Genomic DNA, 18,297 nt, shown 5'->3' with positions numbered 1-18,297 from the left:
TGGGAAAAAAGAAAAAGAAAAAAAAGAGTCAGAAAAAAAAGCAGTAGCATTATATGTGTTAAAAGTAGACATTAAAACATTTTCAAAGAGCTGACTTCTGACCACCCACCATCTGACTCATTCACACTGTGGTAACTGAAAGCTCTTTCAGCTCTATTGATGTCACTGCAGCTCTTTTCTGGTGGCTGTTTTTGATTTGCACAGGATCAAGGGGATAAGTACTAACTCCACGAAACTTTGATTCAGCCTTTTTTTCCCTGGAGGCACATAAGTTAAGTTTTGAGCAGTTGAATATGTGAAGTTCTTTATTATGGGACAATAAAGCAGACGTTCTACCTCCTCTGCAGAATCATTAGAGATGCTATATGAAACAAGGCTTCTTACTGAAATTATTCACCAAAATAATTTCTGCTATTCTGCAGATGGTGTTCTGCCTCCCTAATCTTCAATTCACTTTGTGTGACACATTTGACCCTTGTGGGATCTTCCAGAGGCTAGCATTCCTCCCTGATAAGATTCCTTATTGCCTTCATAAACCTAATGACATAAACCAGAAATAAACTGTACACAGTTTAGCTACAGCAAAAGTGCTATTAACAACAAAGGTAAGCTCAAAACAGCTTCACACATCTTCTACAGCTGTTCCCTCTGCAACATGATGCCCTAAAGTGTTTCATCATCTTACAGTGTCACCAAGCGGAATTTAAGAAATAAACTTAAAACCCCATTTAGTGTATCTGGAAGGAAATAGCTACAGCACTGTGTACAATGTAGTTAAACAGCATTTCACCACAGAACACACACTTTTATGTCAGTACAATTAAAGGCAGTCTGCTTTTAAAGCCTAGATCCTTTCATTTAGGAGATAATTTTGCACACATAAAGCACTGCAAGAGGTTACCTCACAAGATATTCCTGTGTAACCTTGAGGACATTCACAGAATTCCACATCTGGTGCTGAAGAAAGATCTATAACATTTGCACTTGCAGTATCCAGGGTCACAGAGTCCAGCCTAGAATAAAGCATGAACACATCACATGATTTTTTTTCCCCAAACTTATTTTTGAAACAGATTATTTGCTTCTAGGGGAGTAACACTGCCCACCTGCTACTCCCCAGCAGTGGCAGCTAAGGAACAGGAACAAATCTCTGCTTGTAAAAAGACTGTGATCATAAATTTTTCACTACATTTGCAGTTCTGGCAGTAGATGTGCCCTCCTCCAGTTATCACTAGTTACTACCCTTGTCTCTTCTCCTGTGGAAAAGTTTAAAAAAACTTTGTCTGCCATGGTATCTGAAGTATACCAATATACTTTATCCCTGTGTATCTTGGTGAAGAGGTAAAACAGATCTGTAGGGACTGATGCAGATAGTGTTAATGCTGACTTGAGAATATGCAATGATCACTTATTCTGTCCCAGCCCCATTTTCCTATCGAGCACTTTCTTAGAGATGAGTCTCTGTCTTTTAACGTCTCTTTGTAGATGTTAAATTACAGCCAATGACTTTACTGGCAGTTTTTCAATAAGCAGTGAGGGATTAACTTGCCACATACCAAAATAAGCATACTGTGGAGAGTTTCTGAGGTATTTCCCTCTAACAAAGCTGCCATTGTTATAAGGCTTTTATGCATTATTCCTTTAAGGCAGAAAACAATGTTTCTGCTATCAGATAGCTCAAAAACAATCAAAAGCTCTTTTTCATGTGTTCCACAAATTGATTTGGGGGGCAGGTCTGATCTTGAGTTGAATCAGTTAAAAATGTTTTCTTTACAAGAAATTATTAACTTAAAACCTTAAGAATGCTGCAGCTATGAAGTGTTTCATATACACAAAAATAATAGAAGTACACTGGTTATCCTGAATATTTTATGATCCTCACCTGTAAATGGCTTTTTTGGCAATATTGTAGTTGGCCCTGATCAGAAGATGTGTCACATTTACCAGAACAGTCATCAACCTTTCCCGGTCTATAGCTTTTTTTGTATTGAAGTCAATGAAATTTTCTGATACAAATCTCACTGCATTGGAGTACTCCTCATATGGTTGTAATGATAAGCCTGCTGCTCTTGTACTCAAAATCTGCCCATTACCCTGAAATTGAAAGCCAGAAAACATGTGCTATATTCTCATGCAAGTTTTATTTAGAAATTTCATTTAGTGTCCTAAGTACATCCAGATAACACAGAAAAGAGGCAACTAAACATGATTTCTTGCATCCAAGAACACTCATTTATTTCATAAATAGAAGTCCTTCCAGTTTTATTATAGCTTCTTTTGTAAAAAGAGCTTTACAAATTTGCTACTGTACTGAGCACCTCAACTATTTAGACAAAACTTACACTTCAGTATTTGCTACTTAAAACTGGTATATATATACAACATCAGATAAATTGATCTGAAAAATCAGAGAAATGATTGTAGTATCAGAGAAATGGTAGTAAAATTGTGAAAATTACTATTAAGGGCCTTTTAACACAAAACTGTTACCCCTATAGATTTTTTTTCTTTAACTCCATCACAGATTCCTGATAATGTCTGAACAGAAACAAACTGAAAGAAAAATGCACCTGAATAATGACATCCACACTAGTTACTATATCACTGTCCACACTCTCCATTGGAATGTCATAAGATACCGTGTACTTCAAGTCTCCACCATAAGCTGGGAGCTGAAATGACAGAAAAAAGGTCTTAACAACACAAAAGCTTCCAATCAACACAAAAAAGTGAAAGGACAGTATGATATCAAAATTATAGGAGCATATGCCTTCAAAATACCAATTTCCAGGGAAAATATAACATACCACACAGGGACAAGCACTGGCTTGTTGCTGTGCAGGTGGGGAAAAGTAGCTGAAGGCTGCCCTGGTTCAGTGAAACACTTACAGGTGTTCTCAACAAACAGCAGAGGTTTACACTACGTTCTCAGCCAAGAGGCACAGCATGTTGGAGTTGTCACATTCCATATTGCACCTTTCAGGCTCCTCTGGCCCACTACTGCTGCTGTCTAAAGTTAAAGAGTAGTACCAACAGACAGACCCATATTAAATTAATAAAAGATCAGAATTTGTGTGTTGTCCTATGCAAAACTACTCCTGAACTTCTGAGCCCAGTTTTCATTTATTCTGTCACTATACTAAGAAATGGGGCTGCATGGGCAAAAAAACCAGATCAAATATAATTAAAAGTGAGATAATTAAAAGTTGCAAGATTCCCTCTACTCAGCACTGGTGACATGACAGCTGGTGTTCCAAGTTCAGTTCTGGGCTTCCAAGTACAAGAGATGGACATTCTGGAAAAAGCCCAGCAAAGGGCGACTAAGATGATTAAGAGCCTAGAGAATCTTTTACATGAGGAAAAATAGGGAGTACTGGGACTGCTCAGCCTAGAGAAGGCTCAGTAGGATCTCATCAATGTATACAAACACCTGAAGGGAGGGTCCCAAGGGGACAGATTCAGGCTCTTTTCAGTGGTGTTTGGTGGCAGGACTACAAGCTGTGGGCACAAACTAAAACACAGCAGCTTCTCTGAACATCAGGGAACACTTTTTTATGGTTAGGGTGACCAAGCACTGTCACAGGTTGCCCAGGAAGGTTGTGGGGTCTCCATCCTTGGAGATACTCAGAAGTATCTCTCTGGACAGGCTGCTGAGCAACCAGCCCTAAGTGACCCTGCTTGAGCAGGGAGGTTGGGAAAGATGACCTCTAGAGGTCCCTTCCAGCCTCAACTATTCTGTGATTCTGCTGAAAAAAAGTGGCAGAACCAGAGTTTTAGGCGTTATGCAGGGTAAAAATTGAAGACTAGCTGGATGGAAACTAATACATGAAATGGGAGATGGCCAAAAGCCAAATAAAGGAATTAAATGGTCCTGTCCACTGTATTCGATAACTGTGAAGGGTGTAAGCCTTGGGATCGGAGTGAAGAGCATGGACAATGTGAGTCTATAAATAAGTCAAGAGAAAAGAAATTATATTGTGTCAAGGATAGGCAGAGATGGAAATGCAGAGGTGAATGGCTCAAAGAACAAGAAAAGAGGGCACCAAGAACACCTGGCCAGGAATACTATGACTTGAAAAGCAGAGAAAGATTGAGAAGTCTGATAATATTTGACTTTACATGCAATTTTTAATTACAGAAACTGTATGTTTAAACCAATACTATTAAAAGAGCAACTATGAAGGAGTTTTGACTCCAGCTGAGAACTTACTTTATTTCCTAGATATGTCTCAGGTGCTGACCAGTAATAAGTATGTTTCAGTACTTTTGCAGCCTCAGTGTTGTTAATGCTTATTTGATGTGGTCCATCAAACCGGCTTCGCTGAGGTTGCACACTCCGTGCATTATGCAGATCAGTAACAAGCCACCCAGTCATGTCTGATACCTGCAATCAAGAACAGAAATATTAATGGAGTTAAGTTTTGTGTCACTGAGAAAGCAGTCCCTAAACTTAATCCCTCCATAGATATTCTTTTGAACTGGTAGATCCTTAACACTTCCATTAGCCCAGTCTGACATCCAATACATGTAAGTTATGCCATTTCAGACTAAGATTGTGTCTAATTCTCTATTAGATGAGAATAAAAATATGAATGTGATTTTCATCCTTCCGATAGAATTAGCAGTACAACTATGTAATTCCCTGAGACAGAATTAAAGACCTTCAAGGTCTTTGAGGCCTATTGCCATCCATTTAAAGATATAGGTCATCTGGAGAAAAGTTAAATCCAGAGTCCCAGAAGACAGAGCCAGGTGAGAGAACTTCTCACTGAAAAAGTTTCATACAAGCATCTCAGAATTTCAGCCAGTTCAATGTTTTCCTCTCCTTGTATTGTCACACAATCCTGAGACTAAAGTGTGACCAGCTCTGCAAAGATAAGGAAGGAATTTGGTGGAAAACCAGTGTCCCTAAAGCCCTGTAACTCAAATGTCTATTCAGAACACAGTTATATTGCTAATCATTCTGTTTTCTCAGAAGGAGTATTGGCCTTACTGCCAGAAGTCACTCAAGCCTTGCCCAGCATGGATGAAAGCAAGGAAATAGGTTTGGATTCATCTCTTCAATATGCAAAGAAGCTTTACAACACACGGTCAGAAAAAAATGCATCTTTTCAGTGCTCCCAATGAACCCCTGCCACTGCAAGCCTGTGGGGACAAAGATTGCATGGGAATAATACACCGACTACCTCAGAGCTGCAGTAAAACACAGAAAATCCATCCCTCTGTAAGGAGAAACATGCCAGAATTTGGGCTTAATTTGGGTGCATTTCAAACAGATATACTGTACATTTTGCAGCTGCCTAAGGGAAGAGTATTAAGTCGTGGACATAATATATAAATACCTGACTGATGGGCCATGTTAGGCTGTCACAGACATCAGAAACTCCAAAGCAGAAACACTCTGTGCAGCCCTGAGGATTTCTTTCTTGCAAATTGTAGAATCCAGGTTTACAGCGATCACAGTTTTCACCTTCTACATTTTCCTGTCAATGTTGATAACAGCATTATTATGGTAACAAATAGAGGGTATTAGATGGGATTTAGGCATAAAAGCATTCAGGAGGTTATGAAAGAAAACAAATTTCAGCACAGCAGGATTATTGAATAAGACCTGAAGCTTAAAACTAAAACTAGTTGGAAAAATTTATCAGAATTTGCCAGTTCATCAAAACCTATACATGCCCTGGCAAGGGCTCTACTGCAGTAGAAATTTAAGCAAACAGGCAGGGTCTGAAAAGCTCCTGCCAGCTTGCCTGTCTATTTCTCTTATCCAGAAACTCCTACTCCAAAAGTAGAGGTGCTCCACTCCTTTATCTCGCATCACTGTCTCCTTATCATGAATATTGGGTAGTTCAGAGTATACCTCTTTCAACGTAGAATTTACAGGGGATGATGGGGGCAAAAAACCCAAAGCAGTATACTCCATTTTTTTCTTGTAAAATTTATACATACAATATATAGTAAGTTGTTCAAAACATTTAGACAATAGCTGCTGACAAGGAAACCAGTAGAAAAAATATCTGGTAAATGCCCACTAAGCTGTTGAAATAGTAGATCTCTGTTAGTATTTCTACACATTAAGATACAGAACATTTTCTGCTGACAGTGACAATTCTGATCACGTCCTAGCTTCACAGACGTGGATACACATCACTCTCCTTTCTCAACATTTGGTTTCCACTGTGAGAAAACTCCACTATAGTAGCAAAGAGAACTTTACAAAGCACATCATGAAGTTCCCTGATAAATTGGGTTAGGATATCAAGAATGCAGAGCACACAGTGAAGCATACCTGTCTTGCCTCTATGAGCTCTGCATTGCAATTTGAATATGCAATGTGGACCAAATTCTGCCTTCATAAGCAGTTACTATATTTGGTCCCATAGACTCAGTTTCAGGCTTACCAGAGAGAAATCTGAGACCTTTGGTAGCAACACTACCAACTGTCTCTTCTGGACCAGTTTGTTGTGCCAAATTTACGTAAGACCTCTCTTAACAGGTAGGTAATGTGCTTTGCCATATGAAAAATTTATGATCCCCAGCTCTGATTCTAAGGCTGAGGATCACTGCTTTGTTTGCTAATATCCAAACTAGGGGAAATCTCAGGTAAAGGACCTCCTGGAGTAATAAGATTTTAAAACCTTGGATTTTTACAGAAATATATTTGTATGCTCTTTTCAGATTTTTTGTTTCTCAGTCTTCAGTGTTTTGGATCATGCATTTCACTTTGTAGCACAATTAGACAGAAATTAATATATATTTTGCAAAGAAGAAAAAAATCTTCTTCAATGACTAGACTTAAAGAGCTTCTCTTCACAAAAGATAAAATATGATACTCAGAGTATAAAGGGAATAGCTTGAACTACTGTGTCACAGAGACTGCATAGGCTTAGAAATCCTGAACTGCTGTCTCTTTCATTTGATACTTGGAGCTCACAACTTTTCTTCTTCTATCATTTCACCTCCATAGGTGAGCTGCTGGTTGGTGACATTCCCAATGATCTGTGTTAAAAAATTTGTATGCCAGGCTCCTGCCCACAACAGAACTGAAAGGGTAGTTTTTCATCCAGTTTATACCAAAATTGACCAATGCACTGTTTACCAAAATCAGTCAAAGTGGTCATATCTCCTTTTTCAGATTCAAATTGTACATTGGACCTATCTCATTGTTCCAGACTCTAGTTGCTTATATCTTTGGTATTTGGATCAGATAAATTATGCAAAAGGAGGAAGAAGTTTCAGAAAAATTGTCAAACCAAGTATTTTTGGCTCCTGTACACTGTCATACTTGGCAAGATATACATAAACTAGCCAAACATTTGGTTCAAAAAACTAAGTGTAACATCTTTAAATACTGACACACAGCTTAGTAATAAAGTTTAGCATAATCTGCAGCTGCAAGATACTTCAAGAGTTTTGGATATTTACCAAAAAATAAAAGGTAACTGTAAAACTACCCTCTGTTAAAAAAAGATTTTTCATGGTTTATATTTTGTAATTGAATAGTTAAATCATATTCCACACATACATTTAATGTAATTGTTTCAATAGTTTTTTGAATAGTTGTTTTTTTCTTCACACAAGGCAGAAGTTATAAACACATACTTTCTTTACAAGTGTCAGTCTAGCCCATTATAGTATAAAATGGTGCATCAGTAACACACAAAGCTATTTAACAAATTATTGTATTTTTCAGTATAGAGATTTGTTAGTAATTGTAAGGTCTAGGTTTCCAGGTGTAGCATTACACCAGGTTACTTCCTATAAAAGAAGTCCTCTCTATCTAATTAAGTCATTTCCCTTACTAAAAAAGGAACTTACACACCAACCCACAGATTTGACTGGAAAGAAAAAAAGGCAGTTTAATACTCACTTTGCAAAGACAAGGCTCAGTGCATGGATCTTCATTAATGCTACCTATCATGCTGCAGTTGCAACGCAGGCAATTTGGATAACCTCGATACCCAAAAGCACAACGATCACATTTTTCTCCCGTGTAACCTTCTCTGCATTGACATTGACCTGGCCAAGTCCCTGGGAAAGCAAAATCACAAAAACAAAACCAAAGAGCAGGAAGTAGGCTGGGTTCAAGATGTTTCCAAGAGTGCACATAATTTAGCGTTCCTCTTTTATTACACTCCGTGTTGTAGTCCACACGGATACTTGGCATAATGTCAGTCTCACTATTTTTTCTGTGTGTGTTTAGAATTCCAGATGCACAGCAATTGCTGCAGAATGGGTTTTGTAATAGCTGTAACAGCATTTATAAACAACACTGTTAAATCTCGTATCGTGAGTCCCCCGTTCCCACACAAGAACACGTTCAGAGACCTGACATGCCTTAAAATCTTAAAAAGTATGTTATGCCTCACTTCTTCCTAAATATTTGCCATTGTTTGAACCTAACTGGCAGCCATTCACAAGTAGACAGTATTCCCTCAAACTTCTATGTGCAGAAATATAACCAGATCTGCAGTTTAGAGCACACATGTTTCCTGCTCCCTTACCACGCTGCGAGTCAGAATGATGCTCATCTTTAATGCAGTTAAAACTCAGAGAGCCAAATGGGTCACAGTCACAGGGATAGCAGGGGTGATCCTCATAGGGAGAAACCTTCAAAACAAATATTCTCTGTCAAATTCTCAAAATAATGAACAGGAAAATTAAAGTTAATACCTGTTTATTGTCTGGGGTCAACAGAACTAATATGAATGAAGAGAAAAAGCTACTGTGCAGCAATAGATCAAGGGCCTAGATTAGTTTTGGCAAACAAGATCTAGAGCTTAGCAGCTAGAAGATCTAGCAGCTTAGAAAATACTTAAATGAGGGAACAAAATTTCATCTTCAATTGCACAAAGACATAGTAACTGCTAATGGCTGGAAGCTGAAGCCTGACACATTCAGCATAAATAGACTTTTTTTTTCTTTTTTTAAATAGCATTTAACCACTGTGATGGTTTGCCAGAGATTATGGAAACGCCTAAGACAAAAATGGATAGTTTTTGCAAAGATACTCATGATCAAAGAGGAAGGAAATGAAAGAAATCCTTGGCTCTGTGTTCAATGCAAGGATTTTATCTGTTCATGAAGATTCATTCAGACTTCAAGATCTATATATATCTTTGAAATTTAAGGCAATGCAATTTATGTGGCAAGTATTTTATTTCAGGCAAAATTTTTCTTTGAGGTGCTTCAGATGTAAAGCAAATCAGTAACAGCCTCCAGATGCACATTTATTTCCAACGTCTTGTTTGCAGAATTTCCTGCAATACTTCTTATAGGACACGATACAGAAAATCTGTGATTCTATTTTACTGCTTTGGATCCAGATCTTTACCTGCTGTCTAATCATCCTCCCTCACCCTTTCCCTCTGTACCAATATATTCCGGATTTCTAAAGCACAGGTTTCCCAAATGTTCCTAAACCTTCTCAACCAAGATTTTGACAAATGTCTTTTGTGTTTAGGTCATTTTTCCAAAGAGTGATACTTGTAAATAACAGGAAAGTACACAGGCTCAGAGACCACACGTTCTGCAATAATCATGTCAAGAAGAAGAAGATTTGTTGCAACATCTCATTAGACAGAGTCTGAATGTAGAACTACATAATGACCTGTTTTAAGCACTGGTTGAAATGGGCCAATACAAGACTGCACACAATTTTGGCACTTCTGAAGACACTGAAACTTCAGTACTGAAAACACTGATACTTCAATATAGAGCTTTATCCATAGGAGAAATGGGTTTCCTATCAGAGCATCTACCTTTCCACATGAGGACTTAAAAGTTTCATATTCAGTTTGGTTTTTTTCTCGAACAGTTTGACCTGCCCTCCCAAATGGACAAGTTTGGGTTTTTTTCAGTGAAAGACTTGGTGGCACATCATATATTAAAAAACCCCAAACATCTACAGTTCATCACTATTCTGCAACTGATTAAAATATATAAGCACTACAGTCATCTGAAGTACACATCATCATACCATGTTGTAACCCACCAAAACATTAGAAGAGTATTTTCCAAAATCTTACTTTGTGTGGTCTAAAATATCCATCAGCACACATTTCACAGTTGATCCCAGTAGTATGTTGACTACAGTTTAAACACACACCACCGCCAACATACTGGCCATGAATATCCATGCTTCTTTTCTGATCTGCAATACTCTGATTGTAGTAACAATCTTCTGCTTTGTTATGACAGTTGCACTCTGAAAAAGAATGGAAAAGAAACTTTTTTTGTTTGTTTGTTTATGTTGTGTAACATTTCATGTAAAACTGACATTTTTCAATGTGGAAAATGTCAGTAGAAGGGTATATAAATCTCAAAGGTGTTTTTTTTCCTCTTTAACCATGCTTTATGCTTCAGTAGTCCTGGATACACTGTACTTCTTAGCAAGTAAGCACAGTTCAAAACCACTGTCCCCACTTCAATAGCACCATTTCTAACAGTCATCCGTAGAACCCACTGAGACAATCTTGTCACCACTGCTGTTAAGAGTGATGTGTGCTGTCAGCAATAACTGTTCTTTTGCTTTCTGTTCTCTGCATTACAGATTAAAATATGCCTAATATTTCTCTTACTGTTTTATAGACTAAAGTCTTGAGATGTCAAAAATGCCAGTACACAACTATTAATTTGATTTAAGTTAGTGGATAGTTGTGTCCAAACAGTCATAAATACCTACTTTCTGAAGAGTAAGAATCGTGTGAAGACTTCAACTAAAAAGACTACTCTTCCATTCACAACTGTAAATTTTATTTAATAGGTTCTTAGTTGTCTGCAGCTTGTACTATGCATTAGAGATGTGAAGAGAGAAAACACACCAAATATTCTTAGCAACACATTCAACCGTACTGGGGCAACCCAAGTCAAACTATCAGACAATCTCAAATGCAACTGGCCACTAGAGTTTCTTTCAAAGTATTTGTTGTCAGAAGAAAGTTGTTTATCTGACAAAATTTATGATCAACCTAAGAAATTTGCATTTCAAATAGCTATCAAAATAACTGATGACAATTTTCTAGACAGTTAATAGTTCGTGCACACTTACTCTCACATTTGTTTCCAGCAGAAATGGTTCCAGGTCGCCATGGTTTCTGGTGGTAACCTGGACAGCACTCATTACAGCTCTCTCCACATGTGTTGTGTTCACACTGGCACTGCAATTTCTAGGAACAAGAAAAATTCACTTTCTTGAAATATTTTTAAATGGGTAATTTAATAAATATTTCCAAAAGTCTTCCTAATATCAGACTGACTCAAAAAAATCAAGATCCACAAATACCTTACAGTTAGCATTACACTGCTCAACCATATAATATCAACTTCTGTGGAAAAGCCTTTCTAGAACAGGTGGGACAAATCATGTGTTATGACCTTTGGACATTTCAAATTTAATGGAAAAGAGTTTAAGTAAACAAACTTACATTAACAGAGACATAGACATGCTTGCAGAGAAACGGAAGGAAATTACAGCAAATAATTTGTATACATCATATTTGAGATCTTTCACTCTCCTCTTTCCCATTGTCTTTAGGCAAAGTCCTTTTTTTAATTGGAAAACTTGTTTTGTGAAAATAAATTAATGAGATTAAAAATACCTTTGTGATTTCATCCAGAGGGCAGCTTCGAGCATGGCCATAACAAATACACATGCCACCAACAGAGATGTCCTTTATTGAATAGTAGTACTACAGAAAACAAAGTTGAAAAAGAAGTGAATAAAAGGTATTTACAGATAATTATATCTTCCTCCCTAACTCAGAAAACAAAATCCCAGCACTTGGCTATTCTGTGACTTGAAAATTAAAATGTAGACTTGAAAATAAAAGCAACTTTGAATTTTTGCCACCTGGGGAAAACTTCCATTTTGTGATTTTAATTTTTTTTTCCCCTCAAAGTTTTTCCTCACTGGTACAAAACAATAACTGACTTTTAGCTTTAAAAAAGTATATGCAATTCCTCAGCTTCAGGAAAGATAATAAAATGTAAACTCAGCAAAAAATTACTTAGAAAAAAAAATCCTTTTTTCATCCTGTAAGAAGCCATGAAGCACAGAAAATTGCTTTATTTAATTTCAGTCTGAGGAGTAAGAAAAAAAGGAACCCCGCCCTCCCTTAGAACCAGTTTATACACTCTCTCTTCCAGAACACCTGTCTGCTACTACTGTGTTGGCTGTGTATTATTCTATCCAAACTCTTAGCTTAAAACTGGTGATGCATCAGGGTACAAGCCATTGCTGGGTGATTAAGAAAAGCAAGATACACAAGGAAAGGATTTAATTTTCAAGGCAAGAAAGAGTCAGGAAATGACCATCTGGGTTCAGTTACAGCTGCAATATCACCATGGTCAGCCTGTTTCAGTCCTGGGAAGCATGTACTACAGGGAAATGAAAAAGAAACACGTTTTGAAGATACTTCTAAGGGAAGAGTTCAAGACTCTCAGACCTAGCAACCCTACAGTCATCTGGTTCAGGAAAAAGAGATGGCCCTGGGTGGTCAGACATGCTGACTCCTGGACTGTTATTTCTTTGAAGGATCTTGGAGCTGGAGCAAACTGGCGTCTTTGATTTCATACTTAATTTTTATGGGTTTAAAATTTTTATTGTGTTTAGTATTTTAGCACTTTTTTATAATGTTATGGACTTGAATTACAAAAAGCACCGCAGGACTTTTAACCAGTAAGTCCTTAACTATAGAGGAGGAGGTCAGACTGAGAAAAGCAGAGCTGTATTTCTCATTGCATTCCTTGCTTCATCTCTTTTGTCTTGTTTTCTTAAAACTCAGTGTATGGCTCACAGCAGCTGTGTGCAGCTTGAAGTTCAACAGGAGACCAATACTAATCAAATGCTACAGCCAGAAATAAATCAGAATACAGAAATAAAGGTTCTGTTGAACACAGAAATGTACTGCATCAGCCCTTTTCAAGACTATCTACACCAAGCAACTAGTAAAGAAACCCCACTACAAAAAAACACTGTGGTTCTGGAGTGTGTCCTGAGAAGGGGAATGAAGCTGGTGAAGGCTCTAGAGCATGAGTCTTTCAAGCAGTGTCTGAGGAAACTGGGGTTACTTAGTCTGAAGAAAAGAAGACTCATGGGAGACCTTATCACTCTCTACAATTACTTCAAAGGAAGCTGGAGTGAGTTGGGGGGTCATTCTCCCATTTAACTGGTGACAGGACAAGTGGAAATGGACGTAAGTTGTTTCAGGAAAGGCTTAGATCAGCTATTAGAAGAAACTGTTGAATAACCATCCCTGGAGGTGTTTTAGAAGCCATGTAGATGTAGTGGTTAAGGACATGGTTTAGCAATGGACTCAGAGTTAGGTTGATGGTTGGACTCAATGATCTTATCCAACCAGAACAGTTCTGTGATTCTAAACACAACTGGCAACAATAACTGCATGTAAAGACTTCAGAAACAATAAAACACAAACCAGCAATCTGAATGTGGATGCTTTGGTTGTATTTTCTTGTGCAGTGAGACACAAGGTGAGATACCAGGACTTAGGAACCCTGCCCAATAAATCCCAAGTCTTGTCAAGATGAAGTGTAGCTTTTCATGAAGAACTCAAGTAATACTGGATGGGGTAGTGGCAAGACCTGAACTGTGCAACTGTGGGTGTTGCAAGAGTAATAGTAATGCTTGTCCTCAACACCCCTGTATGTTTGTACACTTTCATGTTAAGCCTTTCTTTTTCGGGTGCATTTTCTGATATTACAATCCTGCCAACACTTAAATGTCAACCAGCCTGCTCCACTGGAACATCTCACCTGCTCAGGCTGTGCATTAACCATTTCTCTATGGCCAGCAAGGCCCAGTCGGAGCAGCTGTCCTATACTCTGTGTTGCAGGCTCTATGCTATGGGGCCCTCTATGCCCCATATGGGGCAGACAGAACAAATAAAATATCCATCTTTTATGCTTTGAAAATGCTGTGGCTAAATGGGCACCTCCATGACCAAGGTAAGAATGGGTCTGCCTTGAAAGCAGACACCAAACCCTGAGCAAATCCACATTCCTTTCTCCCTTCTGTATCCAGGTAGAGCTCATGGAAGCAGTGGCAATGCACAAGGATTGTTTGTAGCAGAGAATTCACGTATTGCCAGAATCCTGTTGCTGCTCTGGAAGAGCTTAAAAAGTCAGCCTAAGGGCTTGGTACTTCAGTTTCCCAGTTTCAGTATCAAGCATGTAGAGATCAGTTACTCACAGAATTCTGAGCATTTTACATTGCTATTAATTCATGGGCGTTAATGCAACTGATTACAACAGCCTTAAAATTTGAAAACTTTCACCAGACATCAAAATTCACAGTGGCAAGGTTTTCAAAATATTTTCATGAACCAGAGCTCCGAGTCTTGAAATCCTTGATACACCAAAAAAGGTACTGCAGTTGTATCAGGAGCAACCTCAAGTGACATTTCCGTCAGCCAAACCACAGATTTATTATTTTGATGACAAAACCTTATAAACATTGCTCCTGGCATTTATAATTTGCACAAACAAATAAACCAAAAAGCAAACAAGTAAAAAACAATCTCTAAAAAGATTTTTTTTCCCAAAAGTTGTTTGTTTCTGACAAGGTACTGCTTTTAATAACAAAGGGAAGGCAAGAATTCTTTAACAAGCAATCAAAACAACTCCAAATGGCAATGATCAAGAACTGCCTCCTCAGCCAGATAAGCAAAGGCTCTCCCATGGAGTCAAACCGATTAATGTTTACAAACTTACCCTTCTGGTAACAATGGGGTCTAATTCTTTAGGATCATTATGGCTGAGAGTCATGAGGTCAGCATTAAGAGTTCTAATACGCTGCAGTCTCAGGCGTATGTATCGTGCAGAAGTAAACTCCAAAAGCTTTTGTGAAGGATCATCAGCACTCGGCCTCCCATTGATCAGTGATGTGTGAATCTAGAGAGAGAGAGACTGGCTTAATCATCAACATAATCACTACTCATTAGCAAAAAACAACTTAATGCGAAAATTAACAACATGCAATTTAAGCTTGCTTTCCAACATCTGAGGAGGGTGAGATAATAAAACTATCTAGAATTTTTTAAATTTTTCCCTCGTTCTATCTGCAGGTAGAATTCCCGCTTTCTGACTCAGTTATAAAACCACCACCCTCAGCTCAGTCTCAAGTCTCCTGGACTTTTGCAAAGAAAGCATAGAAACAGTATCACAACTAGTCCTTGGTTCCTGTGGTCTTTCTTCCTTTCCCTTAGAGACAGTTTTGTCTTTAAAGATTTCTTTTTAATTTCTAAAGATCTTATTGCAAAATGTAATATGGCACCCATGCCCAATCTGGGATCATTAATCCCATGCCTTGCTGGGACAGGGCTGCCCAGCCAGCACAGATTACTCAGTGACATGAGACCACAGTGAGAAGCCACCAGACAGATGATAATCAAAAGCAAGGGGCTGACACTGCAAACCAACCCATCTGGCCTCCATCTTTCCCACACAATCCCCTACTGTCCTGGCAGAAAAAGCTGCACAACTTTTTCTGGCAACAGCCCCTTTATTCTTTCCAAAGTCACTTTGGGACACACAAGAGTTCAGTCTCGTATGACCATGCAGTTCCTGCTCCACTTAATGGAAGAAACTGAAAAATGAGACTCTACATACCACAAAGAATTATTAAAGAGTTTGCCTTGTGTCCACAACAAATAAGGAGTCATGCTTTGTTCTTGTCAACTACATTTTAAAGTGCATGAAATAGTCTCATTTATGAAGAGGAATTCAGTCTCATACAACTCTTCGATTTTCAGTTTCAACTTTGCTACCAGCAATTTTTTCCTCTTAAAAATATTTCTAAATATGATTTTATTATGTAACAAAAATATTTTGATTCATTAGCAGAGCTAGGGACTTCCTAGACAATAATTGTAACAAACAGACTAGTAATGAAGTTAATGCTTCCAACACTATAATTTTACTGTGTTTGGGTTACCATGTTTCTTTCTCAGTATTCTAATATATTGTGCTTGAAGAATTTCACTTTTCTGATACCGTATTCATAAACCTCTTCAAAACTGTGGAAAATCTAGTGGCCAAATTGGCAAAATGTCTGATTCGGCAAGAAATGTTATTAAACATCTACATTTATACATGTGGTGGTTTTACCCTTACAACAGCTTTCACACCAGGGAATTGCAGGCTGCTGAACACTAGGATGGTAACACTGGGTACAAGGCAGGTACTTGTAGAGATCAGCTGGGCTGCAGGACTTCCTGTAGCCCCATATTTAAGTTCAACAGATTGGACAGAAATAGTTAAAGACTTGCATGTCAAAATTTTCAAAAAATTATTTTCAAAAAAGTGCCAAGATTCACAAATATAGGTTGTGAGATACTCTGTGCAGAGAATACTTCTGTCTGCCACTCCAGTTACAAAGAGCAGGCTGGCATTTGTGAATGACAGTTTTTATCCAGGAGTGTTGATCTGTCTGAGGTAGGAAGGTTCTAGAGCAGAAACAGGACTGGTTGGATCAGTGGGTAGAGGCTGGTTCCAAAATGTTCAACAAGGTCATATGTTGGGCCCCGCACTTGGGTCTCAACAACTCCAGGCAAAGGAAGAGTGGCTGGAAAGCTGTCCAGATGAAAAGGACCTGAGGGTTTTGGTGGAGAGCCAACTGAATGTGAGCCAGCAGTGTGCTCTTGTGGCCAAGAAGGTCAATAGCATCCTGGCTGGTATAAAATACTGTGGCCAGCAGAACTGAGCAAGTGATTGTCCCTCTGTACTCAGCACTGGTGAGGCTGCACCTTGAATACTTCACTACAAGGACACCGAGGAGCTGGAGAGTGTACAGAGAAGTGTAATGAAGGTGGTGAAGGGTCTAGAGCACAAGTCTTGTATGAGGAGCACATGAGGAAACTGGCTTGTTTAACGCGGAGAAAAAAAGAACCATGGGACCTTATCACATTCTACAGCCATCTGAAAGGAGGTTGTAGCAAGGTGGGTATTGGTCTCTTCTCACATACTAAGCAATAGATAGGATAAGAAGAAATAGCCTGAAGTTAGCCAGGAGTGGTTTAGACTGGATAATAAGAAAACTGTTACTGAAAGGGCTGTCAGGCACTGGCAGGCTGCCCAGAGAGGTGGTGGAGTCACCACCCCTGGAGGTATTCAAAAGATGTGCAGACATGCTACTTAGGGATATGGTTTAGTGGTGAACTTAGCACTGTTTTTAGAGTTGGAGTCAATCTTAAAGGTCTTTTCCAACCTAAATTATTCTATGGTTCTGTGTAGTACATAGCAATTTAATTGTGCAAATTTATGTTCTTATGTTCTTGTCAATGCACTCTTAAAAAAAAAAAAAAAAGAGCAACATTCCAAATAGCTTCTCCCAATTAATTCTTTGTACATCAGGGAAAAAGGATGAGAAAAAAAATGGCACTGAACTTAATCTCTGGCATTCCTGGGTTTAGAGTTGTATGGCCTATCAGACATCACGTATGTCACACACAGGAGATGCTGTTCATACAGAGTGAACCCAAGGGCTTTGAGGTTAATTGTGTGGAAAGACAGGTAAAGTTTCCTTGTCTGCTCCACCTGATCTGTGGGGCATGCATTTACATCACTGCAGTAAACGTTTGACTGAAGTGAATCAAACTGGACCGTATGGAATTTCATTGCTTTTTTTCTTGCCGAAATATAGTTTTAAGTTTATGCGAATAACTGATACTCTTTAGACTTTATCTGCATACACTGCAGTCTTTTTTTAACCACAAAATGAAACCATCTTGGCTTTTATTAGGCTAAGAGTTAATAGCATTCTCCATGGGATAATGCTGCATTTATTATCACACTGTTACTTTATAGAATTCACAATAGCATAAACCACTGGTTTTAATGTATCATTTCATTATGTGGCTGCCTCTATATAATAAATTACACAAGTGCCATGAATAGAGTTTGTTAAAAGAAAGAACAATCAACAGTGAGGCTGCACAACTTGGAGTTCTTTTAATTATGCTACATCCTTGAAACAATGCCAAGGCTTGTTTAGGAGTTCCAGCTGTGCCGAGCACTTCAACAGCATTTGCAGCTTTATCTCACACAACCAGGTGCTCCTAATATGGGAGTTTTCTTTACTAAATGAAAAAACTGGCAAAACAGAGCCTCTGTTATAGTCTTTCAGGATAAAGCAACTAATAATTCACACTAATAGCTACTGTCAAATTAGGAAAGGGAGAACAAAGTGTTCAGTAGAGGAATACGTAGAACCAAAGATATATTTTATCCCAACATTTAAAAGTTCGCTATACTGGTACATGGTGTAAAGATAGTATC

General features: G+C 38.3%; 1 protein-coding gene across 1 annotated transcript in view; it reads right to left on the bottom strand.

The window, feature by feature from the left end:
- LAMA1 (laminin subunit alpha 1) overlaps nucleotides 1-18,297 on the bottom strand; it is a 98,823-nt gene that overhangs the window by 52,353 nt on the left and 28,173 nt on the right. Inside the window, exons 5-15 of the mRNA XM_071737200.1 lie at nucleotides 14,734-14,913; nucleotides 11,604-11,693; nucleotides 11,054-11,171; nucleotides 10,032-10,210; nucleotides 8,508-8,613; nucleotides 7,874-8,034; nucleotides 5,343-5,483; nucleotides 4,211-4,384; nucleotides 2,571-2,672; nucleotides 1,883-2,094; nucleotides 902-1,013 (exon numbers count right to left, since the gene is read on the bottom strand). Of these exons, the coding sequence (XP_071593301.1) occupies nucleotides 902-1,013; nucleotides 1,883-2,094; nucleotides 2,571-2,672; nucleotides 4,211-4,384; nucleotides 5,343-5,483; nucleotides 7,874-8,034; nucleotides 8,508-8,613; nucleotides 10,032-10,210; nucleotides 11,054-11,171; nucleotides 11,604-11,693; nucleotides 14,734-14,913 (1,575 nt within the window). The remainder of the gene's footprint in view (nucleotides 1-901; nucleotides 1,014-1,882; nucleotides 2,095-2,570; nucleotides 2,673-4,210; nucleotides 4,385-5,342; nucleotides 5,484-7,873; nucleotides 8,035-8,507; nucleotides 8,614-10,031; nucleotides 10,211-11,053; nucleotides 11,172-11,603; nucleotides 11,694-14,733; nucleotides 14,914-18,297) is intronic.

The sequence above is a fragment of the Heliangelus exortis genome, chromosome 2 (assembly GCF_036169615.1).
Source record: "Heliangelus exortis chromosome 2, bHelExo1.hap1, whole genome shotgun sequence".
Lineage (NCBI taxonomy): Eukaryota > Metazoa > Chordata > Aves > Apodiformes > Trochilidae > Heliangelus > Heliangelus exortis.
This window is presented reverse-complemented; position numbering and strand designations above follow the sequence as displayed.